The following is a 25,194-nucleotide window of genomic DNA, read 5'->3' on the forward strand; positions in this document are numbered from 1 at the left end:
GGAGAATGGCACAAAGGCAGTGCAGCGAGAGGGAGGGTGGAGTGCTGCCAGGTAACCTGACCTTCGCCTGACAGCCCAGCCCAGCCCAGCCGTCTCATGCAAACAGGGCGCATGCAAAGCAGCCCGGGTGGTTCAGGGGATCGGGCCCCAAGGGCTGAGCTAGCTCAGTCCCAGGTGGGGAACGATACTGGGATGCTGTGCCGGGGGCAGAGGGGAACACAGGGCAGTGGCTGGGCTGCCAATGCCAGACGGGCACAGCCAGCTAGGAATGAGGTGCTGGGAAAGGCCATCCTGCTAGGGCGCTGGGTGCCACTGGTGCACCCAGCATGGGGCTATTTAGAGATGGGGAAACTGAGGGCAGGAAGGGAAGTGAGGTGGTGACAGAGCCAGGAATAAAATCCAAGAGTCCTGGCTTGCTCTAACCACTAGACAACCACCCCTCCCTGAGCTGGGGATAGAACCCAGGAGTCCTGCCCTCTGCCCTAACCACTAGACTCCACTCTTCTCCTGAAGCTAGGGATAGAGCCCAGGATAATCCTAACTTCCAGCCCCCTCCCTGATCTAACCACTAGACTTCACCGTTCTCCCAACATTGGGGCTAAAACCCAGGAGCCCTAGTGCCTAGCCCCCTTCCCACTCTAACCACTAGACCTCACTGTCCTCCCAGAGTTAGGAACCCAGCAGCCCTAGAGCTCAGCCACCTCCCTGGTCTAACCACTAGTTCTCACTGTCCTCCAACTTAGACCCCCTCTAGGAGTCCTACTTCTCAGCCCCCACTCTAACCCGCTAACCCCCTAGTTTTGTAACTGTATAGAGCTGGGAACACCCGAGTCACAGCCCTGCTTTTTCAGCTGCAGGGCCACCTCAACCCTACAGGCGAGGGGGATTTGAGACAGTTCTCCGGGTTGAATTTCCTTCACAAAACAGGCTGGCCGATGGCAGATATCAGAAGAAAAGCCAATAAATGGCTCTACAAAGCCTGGGATTTCCCCAAAGGGTTGAATCAGAACGTCACCACTGCCACAGATGAGACAGAATCCAGGTTACGTTACAGCCAGACAATCAGAGATTCTACTCCTGCCATATTACACTATTGAAACTTACCATTAAAGCCGTGTCATCTCCCTCTGACCTGGGCTCTCTCTACTCTGAGCTGTCTGAAAATCCAGAGGCAGGCTCTGGTGTTGGCAAAGGGCATTTCCTAAGAGATGGAGGGAAATTTAATGAGCTGCTTGTGGGAAGACAAACGGAGGAACCAAAACTAAAAGTGGCTTGGCCCCCATGCAAGCACAGAGTGCATGGCTGCCCCTCCAAGCGGTGACAAGGACAGCCGTCCACTGCACCTAACCACTGAATGAGTTACCCCTTTTGCTCACAGGGTAACATGCTGTATCGTCGATTCTGACTGTCCTGAGCACCGTTCCGTCAGCTGAGCACTCCAGCAGCCACCCAGGAGAGCTTCAGGCACCACCTGGCTGATTAGCAGAGACCCCACACAGCCTGTGTTTCTATTGGTGGTGCACGCCTGCACATTTTGGCGCACAGAACAAAATTTATTACGCCCATGGATGGAAAAGCATTCGAGGGAACCCTGCTCCTGAACTGAAGTGCTGTTGAGAACTCATCTGCTGAGTGATGACTTCTATTGCCTGAAAAAAACAACAAGAGGTCCTGTGGCATCTTGTGGACCAACAGATACTTTGGAGCATAAGCTTTCATGGGCAAACAGCCGCTTTGTCTCACACATCTGATGGAGCGGGTCTTTGTCCACGAAAGCTTATGCTCCAAAATATCCGTTAGTCTGTAAGGTGCCACAGGACTCCTTGCTGTTTTTGAAGATACAGACTAACACGGCGACTTCTCTGACGCTTTTCGTTGCCTGGGCTTTTGCAGGTCTGCCAGCAGCAGATCAGGGCCTGCCTCATGATGGGCATCGCCCAGCTGCCAACCACAATCAGGGCTCTCACTGCCCCAGACCCCGAGATCGGGACCCCCATCCTCCTCCAACAACCTTACTCTGAACAGCCAACGGGCCTGGCGCACTGGATCAAAGCAGGTGGTTATTTAGGCCGGGGGCTGTTTAAGGTTTGTGTTGGGCAGATGGTATGTGCCAACTGTCCTGCAGACTCCACAGAAGACTGGAGGTCTGGACTTCCCCAGTTCTAGTCCCACTTCTCCTGCCCTCAATGCAGTCTCCTCATCACAGACGGGGAGCATCTGGCCCCTGCATTAGGAAAACAATCTGTTGCCTCAGCAAGGCGAGCCAGTGTCTTGCCAGCAAACCAGGACATTGGTCCATGGATGAATGAAATGCACAAGAAGGGGAAGGCCCAGGATGACGGGATGGAGCTGCAGCCAAGCTCTACACAGCATGCATACCCCCACAGAAACCAGCAGAGGCTCGACAGCCCTGTGAGACCTTTGGGCTGCATTCTCGGCTCTTGTGTTGCTGTGTTTGGGGCAGCAATGAGGACCATGGAAGCAGCTGTAAGCTCCCTTTGCTCTCCTCGCATTTGGTTCTCGCCCAGCTCCGAGCACCAGCCAGAGTGACCGCAAGGCTGCTCTAACTCACATTACACACCCACCGGGCCCTGGGGAGCAGAGAAATGGGCATAGCACACCATGCTCCTGCCCTGTCCCCAAACCATCTCATATGCCAGAAAGCTGAACCCTAATGCTAGATGTGCCTTGGCTGGGAATGATGCCTGCAGGGGTGGAGATGGGGATTCACAGGGGCTGTGTTCCCCATTTTAAGAGCTATTTATGCTGCACAGACCAGGGCATATGTTTTTATCCAAAGAAATGGCAAGAAACCCCTTTGATCCTGGTCAAAAAGTACTTACAGAAGTGGCAGATTGCTGTGAGTGACAAGCTCACAAGGAAAAGGCTGAGAGAGATCTGGTCAAATTCAGACAGGGCATAAGGCGCAAATCTTTGAACAGAAAAGAACTTAACCGTAGGAACAACTGATCCAGGGACTGGAGGCGGGGGGAGAAATCTCCACCATTAGAGTCTTTAAATCAAGATTGAATGGCACTGAATCCACTCCAGCTCGACTGTCAGATAGGGGCTGGAGGTAGTGGGGGGCTGGGTGGGATTCCCTGGGCTATTCTCTGCAGTGGGGTAGGCTGGATTATCATCTATGCAACGACAGCACCTGGGAGCCTCACTCACACCCCCCTTGTGCCAGGAGTATTAGGCATCTTAGGGTAGTGGCAGGGAACCCCTCCCACAAACAAGGCCCTCCTTGGGCTAAGCACTGCAGAAATCACAGAACAAAGAGAGACCCCCGACTCTGAGAATGGAGCAATTTCCCTTCATTTACACTTGTGAAGCCCCAAGCCAGAATCTGGCCCGAGAGACCCACAAACCTTCTCTTCTGCCACAGGAGGAGACCAAACGGAGCTGAAAACTGCTGCAGCCTGACAAGGTTTGGGGCAACTCCTGCCTTCCTGAGAGCGGTCAGACAAGACACAGAGTTCTGCCCCCTGCCCCCAGCACACACAGGGTGCGTCTACACTTACATTCCTCTTTTGAAAGAGGTATGCAAATAAGGTAAACTGACAATGCAAATGAATAAATTTGCATATTTGCTACCTCATTTGCATATTCTAATTTCAAAAGAAGAAAGCCAGTGTAGATGCTGCTCTTTCAAAAGTAAACCCATCTTCGAAAGAATCCTTCTTCCCATTAAATAAAGAGAAGAAGGATTCTTTCGAAGGTGGGTTTACTTTCCAGAGCATCTACACTGGCTTTCTTCTTTTGACAGAAGCTCTTTTGAAATTAGAATATGCAAATGAGGTGCCAAATATGCAAATTTATACATCATTTGCATTTTCAATTTACCTCATTTGCATGCCTCTTTCAAAAGAGGAAGGCAAGTGTAGATGCACCCACGGTATATAAAAGGTTATTGATGGACCACACTTCTCGAGCACCCACCACTGTACGAGCTAAGCGTCTTACAGCCCCTCAGAGAGGTAGGGCAATGGCATTACCCCCACTGGGTAGAGATGGGGAAACTGAGGCACAGAACTGCTAAGTGAGTTGACCCCAGACAACAAGGAAGGCAGTGGAAGAGCGAGGAAGATTTGCCAAGCCCAAGGCTAGTGCCCCGACCCAAGGGCCAGCCATCCTTCCTCACAGATCTGGCTCTGCTATATCCACAGAGCCGGAGGAGAGTCCGCCATCAATGATCCCCACCTCCCCGAGCCTGGCGGCCTCCTGTTTCAATTGCACCGAGCCAAGAGGAGAAGCGATTATGGCCCTGTGACCATCCACAGGAGTCCCACAGTGAGCAGTCCCGCAACAGCCTTCCTGCCCGAGCGCAGCCAGAGGGGACAGCGTGCTCAGCTGGGACATTCACTGCTCCGAACACCTTCGCAGACAGAGTCATGTGAGGCAGGCCAGATTCCCGAAGGGGAAAAGTTAATATTGATGCCACTGGAACCACAGCCCAGTCACTCCAACTGGGCACCTGGGTCTCCCACTCCTGGTGCTTGGAGCTGGCAGTGACAGCAGCACAGCATGTTCCTCTAGCACCTGCCCTCCAGGGATCTCCCAGCACTTCATGTACTTCTGCGAATTGAGCCCCCTACCCTCCCTGGGAGGTGGCTGCATGACGTTTCTCCCCATTACACTGATGGGAAAAGTGAGGCATGCAGCAAAGACCCTGCTCGCCCAAAGCACAAGAGTCAGTGGCTGGAGCAGGCTTAGAACCCAGGCATGGTGCCTCCCGGGCTCTGAGCACGCTTCCGTCTCAGACGCAGGCTTACAGATCACAGAATCCTGGGACTTTGAGAAGTCCTTGAGTCCAGGCTGCTGCCCTCACACAGGACCAAGCACCATGTAGTCCATCCCTCACAGGTGTTTGTCTAACCTGCTCTTAAATATCTCCAGTAATGGAGATCCCACAACCTCCCTGGCCAATTTATTCCAGCATTTAACCACCTTGACAGGACGTTTTTCCTAATATCCAACCTACACCTCCCTGGCTGCAATTTAAGCCCATTGCTCCTTGTCCTGCCCTCAGATATTAGGAAGAATTAATTGTCTCCCTCCTCCTTCTAACAACCTTTCAGGTACTTGAAAGCTGGTATGTCCCCTCTCACACTTCTCTTTTCCAGACTAAACAAACACAGTTCTTTCCATCCTCCCTCATAGGCCCTGTTCTCTCTACCTTTAATCATTTTTGTTGCTCTTCTCTGGAGCTTCTCGTTTCTCCAAATCTTTCTTGAAATGTGGTGCCCAGAACTGGACACAACACTCCAGCTGAGGCCTAATCAGCACAGAATAGAGCAAAACATTTACTTCTCCTAGCTGGCTTACAACACTCCTGTTAATACATCCCAGGGCAATGTTTGCCACAGCGTCACACTGTTGACTCATATTTAGCTTGCAGTTCGCTATGACCCCCAGGTCCCTTCTGCAGGACTCCTTCCTAGGCAGTCAGTTCCCACTCTGCATATGTGCAACTGATTGTTCCTCCTTAAGGGCAGTGCTTTGCATTTGTCCTTAGAAAACTTCATCTTATGTACCTCAGGCCACTTCTCCACTTTGTCCAGATCCGACTCTATCTTCCCCCAAACCCTTGCCACGCCTCCCAGTTCGGTATCGTCTGCACACTTGAGAAGCGTACTCTCTATGCTGTGATCTAAATCATCAGTGAAGATATTGAACTGAACTCGTCCCAAAAACCACCCCCTGCCAACCCCACGTTATGCCTTGCCAACATTACTGTGAACCATTGATCACTGCTTTATGGGAAGGGTTCTCTCACCAGTTATGCACCCACTGGATACTAGCCCCCTCTAGGTTGTACGTCCCTATTTGTTGAGGAGGTCATGTGAGACAGTATCAAATCAGCTACATATTTCAAAGTGCACCTTCTGGCTGCGGCACTACCTTTGTTCAAGGACTTCTCTTAAACCGTAAACGCTACAACCACAAAATTTTCCTCTTACCCCAACTTCCTCTTACCTTCCTCTAACTTCGATCAAAGTCAGGGTTTGGTTGTGCCTGGAAAGTGGGGAATGCCTGAAATCCCAGGATTTCCCAGAACGTGGAAAGGGAGGGGCACTGAGAGGAGGGGAGACGTACATCTGACTCACCTCTGAGGGCAGCAAGCGCAAGGAATGGTGGTACTGCAGGGTGCCTACCAGGGGTATGTCTATACTTATCGTGTGTTCGACCAGCCATGATCGATCCTCCCGAGTCTGATTCTTCCAAGATGCGGCAAGATCAATCTCTCTGGGCTCGGCTGCTGATCCTGGCACTCCACACTATCGTGCTGGGTAAGGGAGGTGGACACCAGGCCAAAGAGCCCCCGTCTACACCAGGGAACAAAGTTGATCCTGATATTTCGATTCTAGCTAGGCTAATGACGTAGCCAGAATTGTGTATCTGGGATAGACTTTGTTCCCCAGCATAGACCAGGCCTGGGGCAGCTATAGCAGGAGAACAGAGACCCCATGGAGACAGGGCTCTGGACCCTGCCTGCCTTTGGATGGGCAGGTGCTCCACCCTGCACCCTGCAGACAGGCAGGGTGGGGCCCAGAGCAGGGGGAAAAAAAAAAAAAAAACACACCCTGCAGATAAAGGACCCAGGTAAAGCTGGGTACATCAGCTAGTGATTTACTGCAGTCTGTGGATACCACTTCCCCCTTATCCATGAGGCTTGTTATCCTATCAAAGAAAGCAAACAGGTTGGTTTACCATGATTTGTTCTTCACAAATCCATGGTGACTGTTAATTATAACTTTATCACCTGCCAAATGTTTGCAAATGGTGCTCTTGATTAATTGCTCCATCATTTTCCATGGCTTAGAAGTTAAACTGACTGGTCTATAGTTTCCTGGGTCGTCCTTTTTTCCTTTTTTCATAGATGCGCACTATATTTGACCTTCTCCGGTCTTCTGGAATCTCTCCCAACTTCCACGACTTTTCAAAGATGATCGCTAATCGCACAGATACCTCCTCAAATAGCAGCTTGAGAATACATCAGGCCCGGGTGACTGGCAGACCTTTAACTTCAAGGGGGTCTCGACGCCTTGCCCTGTCTGCTCTAACCACAAGGCCTCACTCCTCTCCCAGACTCAGGAATAGAACCTCGGCGTCCTGGTTCCTAAGACTGTGCCTGAAGATCAAAATAATCCAGACGCTATCAGCCTCCAGCCAGCAACTGCTCTAGACGTCAGGGGCTGGTATTCCTGGCCTCTGTGCTGGAGTCCCCCACTACATCCCAGGTATGCACCTTGTCGCTCCTGAGCTGCTTCAGCCCACTGCCGAGCATGAGCTGCTCCATGTTCCAGCTCCTCCATTGGGCCCCGCTCGGTGACAGCTAACAGGAGGTGGAATAACAGCCAATTCCCTCCCTGCATCATGTGCACAGTCTCACCTACCAAGCACCCCAGGAACAGAGCAGGGGCAGAGAGCACAGCATGACCGGGAGAGCATCTGGCCAAGCAGGGATCTCAGCCTAGGAGATAAGCACAGCGGCAGGAGAGCGTTCAAAAGCAGCACCGCAAGAGCTGCCTGTAGCAGCAGCCAGGAGCTGCCAGCCAGGTGGATGGCTCACCAGCGCCTTCATTAGGCTTTTAAATTAACGTGTTTGAATGTCGGCATGAGATGAGTCCACGGCGCGCGTCTGCGATGCTCGGGGTGCGCCGCAAACAGACTGCGCACTTTTCCCATCAGGTCCCACTTTCCATCCTTGCAGTTAGCAGGGCCCCCCCGCCAACCTGTCTAATATCATCCAAATCAATGGAAACGTCGGTTATGTTCATATGGGGAAGGGGGGAAAAAACCCACCCCCTTCGGCACGTGCAGGAAAATAAGCTGGTAGAACAGAAAAACGTTATTATCCGTCTATAAATGTGACTACACAGACATAAAAACAGGAACAGATTTCAACATTATGAATGAGATGGACGAGCCTGCGACCCAGCAGCCGATCGTGCTGCGCCCCCTTAGGAACTTTCAGCCCCTGCACTTTGCACACCCCTGCCTTAAGGTTACACAGTGAACCTGCAGCAAAGTGGAGAGGAAGAAACCAGAAGTCCCGGCTGGTTATCCCCTGCTCTAACCACACGGCCCTCACGCCTGTCTCCCAGTTGGAAACAGAACCCAGGAATCATGGGCTCCCAGGCACCCCATCTAAACCCTCCTCCCCTCCCAGTGCCAGGAAGAGAATCCAGCAGGCTTGACACCCTGTCCTTGGGCTCTAACCACTAGACCACACTGCGTCCTGTCCACGGCTCTGTGCCTCCATACAGATGAGACCAGCAGCTCCACTTCTCACACAGGTCAGATCTCTTAGTGTTCTCCCAGTGCGCAGCAGGATGGGGTCACGGCAGCCGTCCATGTCTGGGCCTCCCTGTCACCTTGCTAATTGCGTGTCTCACAGCAGGGCTCTCAGCCCAGAGCCTGGGCAGCGGGAGGGTATCGTGGGGGCAGAAGGACCCAAACTCCTCCCTCACTTCCCCCTGCCCAGGAAAATGGCTGTTTTCAACACCTTGGGGACGTGGCGGATGGTGAGCGACACCCGGGTTCCCCGGTGCAGCTCGTCCCCGAGGGCCACGCTGCAGGACGCCACATTGGCCACTTTCTGCGTGATGGTGTCGGAGACAGCGGGTCGGATGCCGTGCAGGTAACGGAGGTACATGTCCTCTCGCAGGACCAGCAGGCTGCGCGGCTCCAGCAGCAGGGACAAGAAGTGGCGCTGTTCCTCCGTCTGGGGCACAGGGGCCTGGGAAGGGAGAACAGCACATGTGCAGAATGAAACCGGCCCAGTCTGCAGCTGCTTCCACAGGATGATCTCCAAGCAGTGGAATGGTGTTTCCAGGTGGGAAAATGGAGAGACAGACAGAATTTGGTCTATGATCACACAGTGATTCAGCAGCAGGACCTGGAAAATGAACCCAGGAGTCCTGATTCTCAGCCAACCCCCTTCAGCTCTAACCACTAAGCCCTACTCTCCGTTTCAGAGCTAGGAACAAACGTACAGACTCCCAGCTTCCACCAGCTCTAACTACTAGATCCCACTCCCTTCTCAGAACTGGGAACCAGAGTCCTGACCAGTGTCTCATCTAAGCTGGGTGCTTGGGCAGCCACCCAGGAGAGAGTCCTATGCAGCCCAGCTGATCAGCAGAGCACCCACAGCCATCCACAGTGGGCAGCTTGTGTTTCTACTAGGAGCGCACATACCTTGGTGCCCATCGCAAAATTTATTCTGGCCCAGATGGAAAAAAATCAGAGGGAGCTTTGGTCCCGACCCCCAGCCCCCACCAGCTCTCACCACTAGACTCCACTCCCTTTCCAGAGCTAGGAACAGAAGTCCTGATTCTCAGTCCCCCACCCCTCCTATTCTGCCTCGTTCCCCTCCCAGAGCCAGGGATAGAACCCAGGTGTGCATCTCCCATAAGGCAGCATGGTCACACGTCAGGGATCCTCCCCTGAAGGCGTGTAAGGAGAGTCAAAAGCTGCCCAGCTAATTAGCGAGGTTGTTCATTTCTCTGCTGGTGCACATCCACGCATGCCTCAATGCATGTAAAAATTTATTCTGCACATTGACGGACATGTAAACACGACTCTGGTTATTCGCTGCCCAGTCGCGCCTCAGGCAGTTTTTAAAGCTGGCCAAGAGACGTGGGCCTCAGAGTAAAGGGAGCAGGAACCTGCTACCCCGATGCACTGACCAGACTCCATTGCCCAGGACCAGGAACTCACAGAGGGAAAGGACAGGTCCCGTCTGGCTCGGGTACTTAGATACTCCAATGAGGGGACACCTGCTGAGTGCCTCACTGTGGGAAATGGATTTACCCTCACCACCCTCTGCAGCAAGCGGGGCAGATCTACGTGGGGGGAGGGGCAGCCTTTCTGCCCCATGCTTGCACAGCTCCCAGCACAACATGCGCTCTGGGTCCAGGACTGGGGCTCCCAGGTGCTACCACCATACACCTAATAGCAATAAAAATATGCCACTCCCAGCAAAATGCAGGTGCCCGGTCTGGGACTGGGGTGTCTAGATGCTGCCGTAATACACCCAATAGCAATGAAAATGTGCTGCTCCCAGCAAAATGAGGATGCCCAGTCTGAGACGGGGGCTGCTAGGTGCTACTGTGATACACTTAGCAGCAATAAAAATGTGCCGCTCCCAGCACAATGCAGATGCCGAGTCCAGGACTGGGACTCCTAGAAGCTACCATAATACAAATAATATCTCCCCTTCGAGAACTGAGGCCCAGGGAGGTTAAGTGACTTGCCCAAGGTCGTAAAATATGGCTCTGGCACAGAAGGGAATCAAACCAAGGCCTCCCAAATCAGCTCCCTAACCACTCAGCCGTTCTTCTTCTCTGCTCCCCAGGTGTTAGACCTGTCTATAGGCATCAACAAAATCATGGCCTCACTAACCACCAAAAAAGAGGGAAACTGATGACACCCCACGAACACACAGAATCTGTGTTCTTTTCTCAGCTCCCTTTCACAGGCGCAGATCACAGGAGCCATGCAAACCCCCTTCCGGCTCATAGAAATACGACTCGGAACCAGAGCCGGGCAAACGTTTTCAGGAAATTCGTTTATTCAGGGAAAAATGCAATTTTGGCTGAGCTGAAGTTACTGACAAATTTGTCGCAAGTGGTGTTGGCCCTTCATAAAATTGGGGGAGAGGGAAGGGCAGGTAGAACGAGCTGCTGCTACTGTCACTGCTAGCATCCTAACACCAAATCATGTCCACCTGGGTGGTTACAGCCCGGAGAAAACCAGGAACAAGCCCCTGCTCGGGCACAGACCCCAAAGGAACTTTTTGGTTCACCGACGAAAGCCAGGGAATTCCAGGCTCGCTTTGACCCAAATCGATTTTTTGCACCGTTTTTCAGAACTGCCACCAAACCAAAAGGGAGGAAAACTAACACTTGCCCCGCCCCACAGCTCTGTAGGCGGTTCTTCCGCGCTCACCTGCTGGCTGTCCACCTGCTGTCCCCTGCTGATGGGATGGTAGAAGTCCAGCAGCGTGTGTGATCCCAAGCTGATGGTGGTGACGGTGGGGAAGTACAGAGGTCCGTCTTCGTGAGGCTGAAGGAAGCCGAGATGTCAGACTGAAACCCAACATCTCCCTCTCCAGCACGCACATGCAAACGCCCCCCGACGCTCTTCTCTCAGGGGCCAGCGTGAAATGCAGGAGGACACTGCTCTACACGCCCGAGACACACATGGCCGTTCGTCACAAGCAGGCCCTGCGGCTCAGCAGATGCCTCCCTGACACAGCTCCAGGCACGCGGCAAAGCCAGGAGCGTGAGCAGGGGCCAGATGTGCCCTAAGCACACGTCACTGGTGCTTGTGGTCCACATCCGAGATAGAAACCCCGCTGGGGAAGCAGTCTGCTCTCTCCGAGTGATGCAGGGGCAGCTGAAATGTGTGAAGTCAGGAGCCAAGACACACAGGCCCCCTGGTCTAGCCACTTTCCTCCCAGAGGTGGGAACAGAACCCAGGAGTTCTAGTGCTCTCTCTCTCTCTCTCTCTCTCTCTCTCTCTCTCTCTCTCTCTCTCTCTCTCTCACACACACACACACACACACACACACACACACACACACACACACACACACACACACACACACACACACACACACACACACACTGACCACCACTGTCCTGGGAAAGCCCAGTCTGGGCTATCTGAAAATCTCAGCCAGCAACATCTACCCCTTAGGCACATCTCTGAGCAGGCAGGCTCTGAGTCTGCCCCCACACTGAATCAGGAAGCAGCTGGCATGAAGGGAGGTTACCATGATCCCCTGCCCAGGGCGATACTCGTTCACCAGCACGTGGTTGGCCAGCTTCCCACCAAACGCTCCGAGGCAGGAGATCTTCTCAGCACAGCTCTGCAGCCAGGTGGGCAGCTTGTCCGGGACCATCCCTTTGGGGTGGGGCAGCCCTCCTGGAGGCAGAGAACAGAGAGCAGCTGGTGATGGAGAAGACCCCTCTGGTTCTATCTCGCCAGCAGGCTGGGAGAGCCACAGCTGAAAAGTGTTAAGCGACATTCCCGCCCACCTCAGTAGGCCGGATCCCACCCTGCAGGGGTTCAGCCAGCTTTGTTTGAACCCTCCCAAATAACCAGGTTCCCCCCCTTTCCCATGGGAAGGCACTTCTCCAGCCGCTTTGCTGTTGTTCTAGCAACAGTCGCCCCACACAATTCCCCTCCCTCCTTCATGCCTGCAACCAGCAAACCTTTCGCTCCCCCAACGAGCGGAGCTCAATGTGCTTTACAATGGAGGCTGGCATCGAGATCTGCAACATGGGGAAACTGAGGCACGGGGAGGCAGAGTGAGTTGCCCCAAGGTCGCCCAGCTGGCCAGCAGCAATATCGTGATTCGAACCCAAGCTCCTCGAGGGCCTGTTTAATGCTCGATCCCATAGGCCACTCCGTTTCCTCCTCTTCGCTGCGTCACTGAGGCGCTCCAGCCCCTTGATCATTTGTGCTGCTCTTCTCTGGGCTCCTTTCCAATTGGTGCCCTGAACTGAATGCAGTGTGTGTTATCTATTAGGTCTATTATGGTAGCACCCAGGAAACCGCCCTTCCACCCCATGGCCGCTTCTCATTGAGGGTGGGGAAGCAGCAATGGTACAGTGGGGGTCTGGTGCAGCACCTGGGAGCTGGGAATCCTGGGGGCTACCGAAATACACCTAAAAAAATCATCTTCCACTGCCCTTCAGAGCAGGGATCACTGGAAGTTGGGGGCTAGCGCAGCCGCTCAGGAGAGATTCAAATGCCACGTAGGTGATGAGTAGAGTGTCCACAGCTGGGCCGTTTGCTGCCACGGGTGGTGCACGTGACACAGGCCTCAGTGTGCATTAAAATTTATTCTGCACATTAATGGAAAAAAATCCACACACAGACGCAGGGACAACTGATGAGGAGGGACATTGGGGGGCGGGGGGGAGCACCACAGGTCACATGACTGGACAGCCAATGGACTCCTCCCCACACCACCCTTAACTTGGGGGAGGGCCAGGACAACCACCTCTGCCCAAAGCCCACCCTCTCCTTGTCCCCGCTCCAGCCAAGGTCCCACCCTACCTCTTCCCCAAAGCCCCCTTGTGGTGGGGTTCAGGGGTCCCCAAGCTCTGCACCCCATCTGCAGGCCGGAGTGACTCTCACTCAGCAGGAGAACAGCGCGTTTATTAGCCGACAGGGCACAGCATCCTACAGAGGAGTCAGTGCAGCCGGCAGAGACAGACAGTCCAATCCATGCTGCGGAGAGGAGCCCCCAAGGGGCCCCCAGAGCCAGGGCCTTGCCCGCTCCTTTGTCTCTCTCTCTCCCAGCCCAGACTCACTGCTGCCCAACTCCCAGTGCCAATTCAAACCCCTCAGGCTCCACCTCCTCCTTTGTCTGCAGCCCAGAGGTGTCACCTGGTCGCCCAGGCTACCCCCAATAGGAGCCCCACACCCTCTGTGAGCCACACACGTGTCCCCCACTCCATAACGCCCCTCCCCCAAGCTATGAGGCCTGGGTGACTAACAGGACCTGGGGGCTTGTGCTGGCAGTGGTGTTTCCCCCCATCTGCCCGCTGCCCCACACTGCCAGGCCGTGGAAGAGGGGAGCAGAACGATGTGACCCTACCTCTCACTGCTTCCCCCACCGTGTCGCCCACTTCCTGCCAGGGAAAGCGGGGCTGGTTCCACCCCTCCCACAAGAAACGCCCTGGGAGCCGAGTAAGCTGGGACTATGTCATTCTGCTTTCTGCTGCCACAGCCGGTGAGTGCAGAGTGGGAGTGGTCCCTGGCTGCCGGAGCCAGACTCCCAGCCAACAGGCTCTGGCCCTGCTACTTCTGTCCACGGCACTGGGAGGGCAGAGGCTCACCCCTTCTGTTCACCTCTGCATGGATGGAACAGATTAGAGGGAATTTCGCTCCACAGGAAGCTGATTAAACCACCGACGAGCGACAGCAAGGAGTCCCCCCCGCAGCAACGCTGGTGGAGGAGGCTAGGTCGTGGGACCCAGGGACAGAGCTGGGCTCAGCTCCCACCTGTGACTAATCAAGGCTCGTTTACATGCGAAGACGTTTCTGCAGCACACCTGCATCCAGCCACACCAGCTAAAAAGAGACCCGCTCGAGGACAGGCCTGGTGCAGCCATCAGCCTGGGACTCGGGAAGGGCCTGGCCTACCTGACTCCACCGATGTCGAGCTGTCCATGAACAATAAACGTGATCCTGGAAGAAAGGTGCTGAAATCCTAATGCTGGGGGGAGTTGCAAGGTACTGGGGAAACTGAGGCAGGGTCCGGTTCCCAGATTTGTGGAGACAGAAATTGATGTACCCGTCTCCCCAATCCTGCGGGCAGCGAGCCCAGGTCATTCCCCAGCCAAATCACACGTCTCCACTCCCCGGTGCTGCCAGCTATGCCTGGCTTCCAAAGGACAAAGAGAACTTATTCTGATCCTGCACTAAACAGCCGGCGGGAGCCAGCTCCCCAGTCCCACGCACTAACTGATGTGTGTGGAGGGGTCACCTGGGGACAACAAACCTGAGCACCCACAGTGAGGAGGGAGAGAACTCACCCCAGTTCTGCAGCTTCCTTCCAGACAGCTGGGTCCACTTGGGTTTGGGGGCAGCATAAACCTGAGGATGTGAACACAGGGAAGGGCTGAGATCCATGTTCCTTGTAAGAGGAGCACGTGGGCAGCTGCTCAGGAGAGATTCAAGTCCTACCCAGCTGATTAGCGGACTGCCCAGAGTTACGCTTCTTTTTTTTTTTTTAACAGGTGGTGCGCACCTGCACATGCCTCAGTGGACTTAAAATTTATTCCACACGAGCGGAACCGATTAGAGGAAATCTAGGCCAAGATGCTGGAAAGTTTTGCTTGAGAGGGGAAGAACATAACAGAGAAACGGTACAAGAAGCCAAAGTATTACTGACATTCACACCTGGGGACGCCGACTAAACTCCACACTCCACTGAGCCGGGCACTGCCTAGGGACAGGATTAGGCGTGTCTACATTACAGCGATTTGTCGACAAAACTTCTGTCGACCAGTTGCATCTCTGTTGACAGAGAGCAGCTGGACTGCCTGGCCACTCTCTTGACAAAATGGCCAACCTGAAGCACAGCAGACAGGGCTGCCTGATGTCTCAGAAGAGGGTCCTCCCAGAATGTCCAGACCGGCTTTTTGTCAACAAATCTCTGTCGACAGGGGCGTTCTGCCTCATGGGGAGCAGGACAAGCCTGTAGACAAAAGGGCTGCGTTCTGTCGATTTACTGTCGTCACAACACCTTGGGAATCCGGACACTTCCTGAGTTTTGTTGACAAAAGCGTCTCGTGTAGACATAGCCTAAGAGACCATCCCTGCCAGGCAGAGCTTATAATCAGAGCTGCCAAGCAATTAAAAAAATTAACCTCAATTAATTACTGTCAAACAATACAGGTTGAACCTCTCCAGTCCAGCACTTGCTGGTCCAGCAACATCGCAACCCGGCATGATTTTAGTGAGCTGAACAAGCACTTACCAGGGGTGCGGATAAATATCCCATGGTCCCATAAAGTTCATTTCCATCCCACCAGTCCTGGCTCTCAGTGTTGTGGGCTGTTATTTAGCAGTAATGTACCCTTAAATGCCCTCTAAGAGCCCCGTAAGCAGTGGATGTGTTGGTAACACTGCTGGACAATAGCAATGTCCCATTGTCCAGCCAATTCTCTCGTCCGGCACCGATCAGGTCCCAACGGTGCTGGATTACAGAGGTTCAACCTGTATTAGAATACCATTTATTTAAATATTTGGGTGGGGGGAGGGTGTACTTTTTATATTTTCAAATAAAGGCTCCAGGCTGGGGGCTCCAGGCTTCAAACCGTTCCCCTGCAGCTGGCACAGGTTCTCAGCCACACTTGGGGCTCTAGCCCCACCTGAGAGGGTGTGGACCCTCTCTCTGCCACCAATGCCTCTCACAGATACGCAATTAATGCCTTAATTTTTTAAGCACAGTAATTTTAATTTTGACTTAATCACAGGCAATAACTAGATTATAAATTGAGCTATCAATCACAAAGAGACAAGTAGACAAAAGGCATGAGCGAAAACTGCCACTGTGGGGCTAAATGATTCACCCAAGGCCTCAATTGCCATCTGTAGCAGAGGATGGGACTACCCTAGTGCCCATTCTAACACCCAAGGGCCATCATGGGACATCAGCACGGCCACGAATGGCAGAGAGCGGGGACGGAGAAGCAGAAAAGTAAGGATGGGCCTGAAGCATAGGGAGTGAGCGAGGAGGTCCAGAACCCTGAATCTGTTCTGTGTAGAAGGCCTGCCCTGTGATTAAGATGCTGGCAGGGACTTGAAAGATGCAGGTTCATTTCCTGACTCCCCCACAGGCAAGGCACTTCCATTCTTACAGCTGTAAAATAGGGATATCGGTCTGTCCTGCCTATTGAGGCTACAAGGTCTATGGGGCAGGGACTGGGTGTGTGTTCCCCACCTAGCACACTGGGGCTCTGATCTTGGTTGGGATCTCAAGGTGCTACCATAACACATACAGTAGAAGATCCTTACTGGTCCTACCACATTAGGATGGAGTGGGCGGAGGAGGACCCAGGGATGCCAGATCTATAACAGGTATCAGAGGGGCATCTGTGTTAGTCTGTATCTTCAAGAACAACAAGAAGTCCTGTGGCACCTTATAGACTAATGGATATTTTGGAGCTTAAGCTTTCGTGGGCAAAGACCCACTTCATCGGATGCATCTGACAAAGCAGGTCTTTGCCCACAAAAGCTTATGCTCCGAAATATCTGTTAGTCTATAAGATGCCACAGGACTTCTTGCTGTTCTTGAAGACCCATAAGAGCTGTGTCCGTCTGAGCTTGAAGGGTCAGGGACCTCCAGGGATTTCCAGGGCAGAGACATACCACTCTGCCCTTCTCTGAATCAGGCAAGAGACTCTTCACTGCAAGAGCTGCAGCCACCCAGCACTGCACAGGCTCCTTGTTCCCTGGAAATAGTAACCCCCAAGGAAAATCACACCTACCTGGTGCAGCAGATAGGCCTCCTCCGACTCTGAAATGAAGTTTGGTATATAATAGACCGTTGGAGGTGCCTGCAATGAAAACATACCAATCAGGCCAGCACCATCAGCTGGAGACCTCAAAGCAATTTACAGTGGTGGGGGAGAAGGAATCATACAATACGAGGACTGGAAGGGACCTCGAGAGGCATCGAGTCCAGACCCCTGCCCCAATGGCAGTACCAAGTACTGTCTATACCATCCCTGACAGACACTTATTTAAGAACAGGTTAGATATCTCCAGTGATGGAGATTCTACAACCTCCCTTGGTAATTTATTCCACTGTTTGACCACTCTGACAGTTGGGAACTTTTTCCTAATGTCCAACCTAAATCTCCCTTGCTGCAGTTTAAGCCCAATGCCTCTTGTTCTATCCTCAGAGGCCAAAAAGAACAAGTTTTCTCCCTCCTCCTTATGACACCCTTTTAGATACCTGAAAATCGCTATCATGTCCCCTGTCAATCTTCTCTTTTTCAAACTAAACAAGCCCAATTATTTCAGCCTTTCTTCATAGGTCACACTCTCTTGTCGCTCTTTTCTGGACCCTCTCTAATTCTCCACATCTTTCTTGAACTGTGGTGCCCAGAATCGGACACAATACTCCAGCTGAGGCCTAACCAGCGCAGAGTAGAGCGGAAGAATGACTTCTTGTGTCTTGTTCACAACACACCTGTGAATACATCCCAGAATCATGTTTGCTTTTTTGGCAACAGCATCACACTGTTGACTCATATTTAGCTTGTGGTCCACTATAACCCCTAGATCCCTTTCTGCTGTAGTCATTCCTAGACAGCCCCTCCCCATTCTGTATGTGTGAAACTGATTGTTCCTTCCCAAGTGAAGCACTTTGCATTTGTCCTTATTAAACTTCATCCTGTTTACCTCAGACCATTTCTCCAGTTTATCCAGATCATTCTGAATTATGACCCTATCCCCCAAAGCAGTTGCAATCCCTCCCAGCTTGGTATCATCTGAAAACATAATAAGCGTACTTCCTATGCCAATATCTAAATCGCTGATGAAGACATTGAACAGAACCGGTCCTAAAACAGACCCCTGCAGAATCCCACTTTGTTATACTTTTCCACCAGGATTGAGAACCATTAAGAACTACTCCCTGGGTACGGTTATCCAGCCAGTTATGCACCCACCTTACAGTAGCCTCATCTAAATTGTATTTGCCTAGTTTTTTTTATAAGAATATCACACGAGACCATATCAAATGCTTTACTAAAGTCTAGGTATACCACATCTACTGCTTCTCCGCTTTCCACAAGGCTTGCTATCCTATCAAAGAAAGCTATCATGTTGGTTTGATATGATTTGTTCTTTACAAATCCATGTTGGCTGTTCCCTATCACCTTGCCACCTTCCAAGTGCTTGCAGATGATTATCTTTCCTGGCACTGAAGTTAAGCTGACTGGCCTGTAGTTTCCTGGGTTATTCTTATTCCCCTTTTTATAGATGGGCACTATATTTGCCCTTTTCCAGTCTTCTGGAATCTCTCCTGTCTCCCATGACTTTCCAAAGATGACAGATAAAGGCTCAAATACCTCCTCTAACAGCTCCTTGAGTATTCTAGGGTGCATTTCATCAGGCCCTGGTGACTTACAGACATCTAATTTTTCTAAGTGATTTTTAACTTGTTCTTTTTTTTTTATTTCAACTTCTAACCATACCCCTTTCCCACTATCATTCACTATGTTGGGCATTCCTTCATCAGACTTCTCAGTGAAGACCAAAAGAAAGAAGTAATTAAGCATCTCTGCCATTTCCAAGTTCCCTGTTACTGTTTCTCCCTCCTCACTGAGCAACGGCCCTACCTTGTCCCTGGTCTTCCTCTTGTTTCTAATGTATTTATAAAAAGCCTTCTTGTTACCCTTTTATGCTTGTAGCTAGTTTGAGCTCATTTTGTGCCTTAACCTTTCTAATTTTGCTCCTGCATTTTTGTGTTGTTTGCCTATATTCATCCTTTGTAATTTGTCCTTGTTTCCAAGATCTCCTGGTTAAGCCAAGGCGGTCTTTTGCCATATTTTCTATCTTTCCTACGCAGCAGGATAGGTTGCTTTTGGGCCCTTAGTAATGTCCCTTTGAAAAACTGCCAACTCTCCTCACCTGTTTTTCACCTCAGTTTCGCTTCCCATGGGACCTCACCTACCAGCTCTCTGAGTTTACCAAAATCTGCCCTCCTGAAATTCATTATCTCTATTTTGCTGTTTTCCCTTCTACCCTTCCTTAGAATTGCGAACTCTATGATTTCATGATCACTTTCACCCAAGCTGCCTTCCACTTTCAAGTTCTCTACCAGTTCCTCCCTATTTGTTAAAATCATAACTAGAACATCTTCCCCCCGGCAGCTTTTTCAACCTTTTGGAATAACAAATTGTCTCCAATGCAATCCAAGAACTTACTGGACAGTCTGTGCCCCATACCAGAACAGACTCAGACAGGCCAACGCTCTAACCACTGAGCTATCCCTCTGCCCCATAACCTAAAGCGAGAACAAGGAGATCAATCTGTAACTGTGAACAATCAATTGAGATAACCCACTACCTTCAGACCTATTTGCCCCAGATCCCTGAGTGGCCCCTCAAGGGCTGAACTCACAACCCCAGGTGTAGCAGGCCAATGCTCAAACCACTGAGCTCTCCCTCCCCCTAGGCTATCCTTCCCCACTCCTCTCGGAGGAGAAAGTCTGGGGCATGTACCGTAAGAGGGTTAAAATCACCTTCAGCAGACAAGGACACCACCAGGAAAACGGAGCTGATTCTGGAATGGGGCACCCAAATATACCTAGAGAACCTGATTCCATACAGAACAAAACTGCCCCTAATCGTTGCCTATCAGTCCTTGCTGAAACCTCTATGGACTAACTAACTTTAAGCAATCTAATGTTCCCATTAGACTCTGACAAGGGCTCATATTCCCCTGTCTGATCTAACTTGTTTTTAACTCTTTTGAAACCTACTATTGATACTGGGCCGTTTCCACCTTGCTGAATAGACCTTGTCAGTTCTGGCCCTCCCTCTTACTGGGACCCCACTCTTCAAATACCCCTCTGAAACCACGTTCCCCCCCCATGCATCTGATGAAGCGGGTCTTTGCCCACGAAAGCTTATGCTGCAAAATATCTGTTAGTCTATAAGGTGCTACAAGACTTCTTGTTGTTCTCGAAGCTACAGACTAACACGGCAACCTCTCTGATAACTTTAAGCAGTTACAATCCATGCTCAAAGGGGATCACAAATGGAAACAAAACATTGCCATTTCTCCTCTTCTAGCTTTCAAATCACACCCCAGCCTTGCTAAGCTCCTCATCAAAACCAAGCTACCCACTGACTGGGACCCACCAATTCAAAGCAGCACCAGACTCTGCCAAAACAACACATGCAAAACCTGCAGATGCCACCGATCAAGAGCCCCTCCCATGCCAACACCCCTTTCAAGACCCTCAGGTCCTATGGGCACCTGTCACAACATGCCCCAATATCCACAAAGTCTGTCAAATCAGATGATCACAACTCTTACTTTTCTATGTGAGGACATTCAACAGAGTGTCAAATTAGCTTTCCCACCTCTTCTCTCATCCAATATACGTACTCCACGGATGAGCACACTGGTGTCTTCACCCAGAAAAGTCATATTGATTCATGGTGATTCCAAGAATCAAATTCCCCCTTAACACCACCCAAAATCAGCAGAGTGACTAGAGAGACTGCCTGTTACTCAGGGCAAGTGATCAGAATCCACCTCCCACTCTGGCTCTGTCTGTCCTAGAGATTCGTTCCAGTTGCTACCCACAAGGCTCACAGGTGTGCCCAAGAAACCCCCCACTACAGCTGGGGTATGCACTGAACCAGAGCAGGTTTTGATGGCAGAAATTGCCACTTTTCTCATCTACATGGGACTTGCACCTGTGGATGACAACCACAAACTAAACTCCTCAGTTACAACCTCTCCCTCCCCTACCACCACTTGCAAGCTACATTCCCCATCTGGTACCTGCTCTACACGAAACGCCTCCAGCGCTGGAATCTTGGTGCTTGCCTCCTCCATCTCTAACGAGCCTGTGATGGCTGGAAGGGTCGGTCTTCTGAGTTCCCTCCTAGGATTGCTGCACACACATAGAAAGGGAGCAGAAGACGCCTCATTAGTTACCTGAGAGCTGCAAACAAGAGAAGGACCATCAGCGGCCAACACGGTTGTGGTTGTGGTTCTCGACCATGCATACACATATCCCTGACGATATACAGAGACCTTCCAGAGAACATGTCAACTCATCTCGATCAGGGTTGCTCGGCCTGGGGGTCACACCCGTGGCCCCCTCTGTCCCCGGAGCATAGGAAAGGTTTAGGGGTGTTCCAAGTGCAGGACTGGTAGTAGGGATGGCAAGGAAGGCAACTACCCAGGGCCCCATGCCACAGCTCACCCCAGAAAGCCAAGTTACATGCTCCCGTCCTGAGCTCCTGAATGGGGTCCCATAGTCTGGAAAGGCTGAGAACCACTGCTTGACAGCACAACAGGCATTAGAAGCAGGAACGCAGCTACCCTTGCCATGCCCATGCCACTTACCAGTAGGTTTATCCTCACCTTACAGGGAAACTGAGACAAGGAGCAAGGAAGCAACTTCCCCCAGGGCTGCTGGGGCAGAGCCAAGATCAGAATCCAAGAGACCAAAAACCCAACCCCCCTCCCCTCCCCGCTGTAACCTCTGAACCCCACTACCCCCCTCCCGCCCCAGTAATGGGAGCAGAACCCAGGAGTCCTGGCTCCCTCCTCCCCTTCCCCCAGCCAGGGAGAGAACCCAGGAGTCCTGCCTCGCAAAGGCTCATGGGAAAAGCTCCTCTGGCTCGAGACCAGGTCTCCCCACCTGGGAAACCAGCACAGCCGCTTCCTGGGGCTTCTTAACCGACCTCCCCTCCGTCCAATGAGAGGCCAAGGCTGAACCAATCAGCGGAGGAGGAGGAGTGAGGCAGGATGGCCAATCGGCTCTTGGAAAAGGCGGGATCGCCCGCAGCCAATGGGCGGGGGCAGGAGGCGGGCCTTGAGAGCCGAGGCTTCTAATGCGGGCCGTGGGACTCACGGCGCTGTTGGCGCCACGTGGGGGAGCGGGGTGTTCGCTGCCCATCCCCGTGGCCTCTGGCGGGCGCGGCAGCTGTCGCCCCACCCCCCCGTGCTCCTCTTTGAGCTGCTTCTAGGGGCTGCGGCGGGGTGCTTGGTGCCTAGAGGTGGCACCCCCTTACCCAGCATGGCAGGGGGGTACCGCTTGCACCCCTCCATTCCTTCTCCCCCACCAGCATCCCTCCTGTTGCAGCGCGTCTCTGTAAACCCCACCACCTACGTCACGCTGGAGGCTCCTTTCCCATCCCCAGTTCCCTGTGTAACCCCCATTTTCCTTCCTGCCGTCCCTGGGGCTCTGTGTAACCCCCTTTCTCCTCATGTCTGGAGTTCCATATGACCCCCGTGTTGACCCCCATCCCTAGGGTTCTGTGTAACCCCCATTTTCCTCCCCCCATCCCTGGGGCTCTGTTACTCCCATTCTCTCCCCCCATCCCTTGCCACCCCTACTACCAGTCCTGCACTTGGAACACCCCTAAACCTTTCCTATGCCCCAGGGGAAGAGCGGGGCAGGTGTGTGACTCCCAGGCAGAGCAAACCTGATGCAGATGAGTTGACGTTCTCTGGAAGGTCTCTGTATATCGTCAGGGATATGTGTACGCATGGCCGAGAACCACAACTGTAGAGTGCCTGTTGGAGCTCTCCCTGCGTCTTGGCTGCTGATGGCCCTTCTCCTGTTTGCAGCTCGCAGGTAGCTAATGATGCCTCTTCTGCCTCCTTTCTATGGGTCTGCAACTAGCCTAGGGGGGACCTTAGAAGACTGATCCCTGGGGCTCTGAATGACCACCATTTTCCTTTCCCCCATCCCAGGGGCCCTGTGTAACCCCCATTTTCCTTCCCCCTCATCCTTGGGGCTCTGAGAGACTCCTCCCTCCACCATCTTAGGGACTCCATGTGCCCCCATTCCTCATGGCAGGGATTCTCTGTGCCCCCCTGTTCCCCCACATCATTGCCAGGGGCTCATGCCTCCTATTTTCCCCATACCAGCGTCCCCCAATATCCTCCCAACCCAGGGGTTAAGTGTGCCCCATTTCTTTCTCTTCCCATACTGAGATTTCCCATTCCCTCCCTATGCTAGCAGCTCCCTGAGTGCCCTCATCTGCCCCACAGCAAGGGCTGTGTGAGCACCCTCATTCCTGCCTCTCCTCCCCTGTCCTCACCATTGTCACTCTTTCTGTCTGAGCCGTAGGTCTCTAGGACCCCAGCTCTACTGGCAGGATGGGCAGAGCAGAGATGAAGGAAGGAGCCTTGGAGTGGAAGGCACAGAAAGCTGTGACCTACCACCAGCCACATACGTCACCATCAGTCTCTTCAAATTCCCTTCCACCCAACCCCCCAAAAAAGTAACAGAACTCTGCTCTATGACACCTAGAAACATCAGGGTTGATTGGCTGCAGTGTGCCAGAGAAATCCCACTGAGCTGAGCATAGGGTCTTGGTTCCAAAGATGCTCTGCTGAGAAGGACAACATAGCACCCAGGGAGCCAGGCTGGCAGTCGGAGAGATTAAGAGGCTGGGACACATGAAGACAGGCTGAGGGATTTGGGCTTGTTTGGTTTGCAGACGAGTGAGGGGATTTGATAGCTGTCTTCAGCTCCCTGAAGGGGGTCTCCAAAGAGGCTGGAGTGAGGTTGTTCTCAGTGGTCTCAAGTTGTGGTGGGGGAGGTCTAGGTTGGCTACTAGGAAAATCTTTACTAGGAGAGTGGTGAAACATTGGAATGGGCTGCCTTGTTACCCACACAAACTTCTCTATCCCTTCCACACTTCAGGGACACACACACCTTTACCCCATCCGTAGGGCTCAAGGCATGACCCTGCTAATTTAAACTCCCACCCTTACCCAATTCCTAGGGCTCAGGGCGTAATTCCCTGCAGGTCTGCAGGGTCTGTGCCCCTGAAAAGGCCTTACATGGTAATATTCTTATTCTCTATTTATTTACAATTACCAGGAAAGGAGATTACATGCTAAGCACACAGTCTCATGCTCACCAATCCTGATAAGGCATGCAGCCTTCCCCTGCTGGAACAGACAAAGGCACTGTCTGGATGCTGGTTGCTGCACCTCGGAGTCTTGGGGGTTGAGTCCTCCCTAAGGTGTTTCTTCTTCCATCTTTAGTGCTTGATGTTCTTTTCTTCCTGCTTCTTCCTTCTTGGAGCCCAGTTTAAGCAGTGAAACTTGAGTCCTGCTTTGCTCTACCTTGACCAATTATTTTAGTATAATTTTATTAACCAGTCATAACATACTGTAACAGAACAAAACAGCAGAAATGTAGCACTTTAAAGACTAACAAAATGATTTATTCAGTCTGTCCTCATGGGTCTGTCCCACGAAAGCTCGTCACCAAATAATCATTTTGTTATTCTTTAAATCACGACATTTCTGCTGCTCAGTTTTTTTGGAGTACAGACTAACAGCGAGACCTCTCTGTTACTATACTGTAACAGAATTACCTAACTAATCATAACCCACCACCTTAACTGATTTACACCTAGCAAAATTAATTATACAGCAGACAGGAGCAATTATAAACCAAACAGAGATTATATAGAAAACAGCAGAAAAGTGAAGATAATCACCGTAGAATGGGGATTCCACAACCTCAGCTATCGATAAGTCGTTGCTTGCCAGATCAAATGCTGTTAACTAAGTTTTCTTTACCCATCTTGAACTATGTTTCTTTGTCAGGTAATAGCAGGTGGCATTAGGCTGTGGTCTTCTTAACAGCCTGATGGGACACTATTGCACTGAAATATGGATGGAGTGTGAGTACAGGACTTATAGCTTCACAGTTAATGGCTGCTGCTCTTTATTCTGGCTGCAGATGCGCTCTCAGCCTCTCGGTATGGCTATAGAGAAACCATATTGGTTATACTGTTACAGCCCAGGGAGGTGGTGAAATCTCCATCCTTAGAGGTTTTTTAAGGCCCAACTTGGCAAAGCCCTGGCTGGAATGATTTAGTTGGGGTTGATCCTGCTTTAGGCAGGGGGTTGGACTAGATCAAGAGTGTGCAAAGTAGG

The 25,194-nt window shown here is 52.0% G+C and overlaps 2 protein-coding genes across 11 annotated transcripts in view; both read right to left on the reverse strand.

Annotated features, from left to right (window-relative positions):
• Window positions 1-7,839: 7,839 nt before the first annotated feature.
• On the reverse strand, window positions 7,840-21,739 carry ALKBH6 (alkB homolog 6). Of its 3 annotated transcripts, none has more exons than XM_075016380.1 (7): window positions 21,649-21,739; window positions 21,061-21,172; window positions 17,022-17,090; window positions 14,562-14,622; window positions 11,786-11,937; window positions 10,957-11,073; window positions 7,840-8,746 (listed from the first exon to the last, which is right to left on the reverse strand). In XM_075016380.1, the coding sequence occupies exons 2-7, from the start codon at window positions 21,112-21,114 to the stop codon at window positions 8,474-8,476; spliced, it is 726 nt and encodes a 241-aa protein (XP_074872481.1). In that variant the 5' UTR covers window positions 21,115-21,172; window positions 21,649-21,739; the 3' UTR covers window positions 7,840-8,473. The 3 variants fall into 3 exon arrangements, with proteins under 3 accessions (XP_074872481.1, XP_074872483.1, XP_074872482.1); XM_075016382.1 differs by having other exon boundaries at window positions 21,631-21,649; XM_075016381.1 differs by lacking the exon at window positions 21,649-21,739 and adding an exon at window positions 21,488-21,625.
• A 2,358-nt stretch (window positions 21,740-24,097) lies between these two features.
• The window catches only part of CLIP3 (CAP-Gly domain containing linker protein 3), a 31,825-nt gene continuing 30,728 nt past the window's right edge, over window positions 24,098-25,194 (reverse strand). For 2 of the 8 annotated variants that reach the window (XR_012648493.1, XM_075016564.1), the window contains exon 15: window positions 24,098-24,368. Coding sequence is in view for 3 of the 8 variants with exons in the window: in XM_075016564.1 (XP_074872665.1) it covers window positions 24,338-24,368 (31 nt within the window). In the remaining 5 variants the exon portion in view is untranslated. Of the gene's footprint in view, window positions 24,921-25,194 lie in introns of all 8 variants that reach the window. The other 6 variants (XR_012648492.1, XM_075016565.1, XR_012648491.1 and 3 more) reach the window with 4 other exon arrangements.

The sequence above is a fragment of the Carettochelys insculpta genome, chromosome 22, assembly GCF_033958435.1.
Source record: "Carettochelys insculpta isolate YL-2023 chromosome 22, ASM3395843v1, whole genome shotgun sequence".
Classification (NCBI taxonomy): domain Eukaryota; kingdom Metazoa; phylum Chordata; order Testudines; family Carettochelyidae; genus Carettochelys; species Carettochelys insculpta.

Coding starts and splice junctions, on each gene's coding strand:
- ALKBH6 (XM_075016380.1), bottom strand. CDS start 21,114: ATGGAGGAGGCAAGCACCAAGATTCCAGCGCTGGAGGCGTTTCGTGTA. Junction 11,074..11,785: donor GCCCTGGGCAGGGGATCATG/GTAACCTCCCTT, acceptor GGCTTCCTTCAG/CCTCACGAAGACGGACCTCT. Junction 8,747..10,956: donor AGCAGGTGGACAGCCAGCAG/GTGAGCGCGGAA, acceptor CTCCCTTCCCAG/GCCCCTGTGCCCCAGACGGA.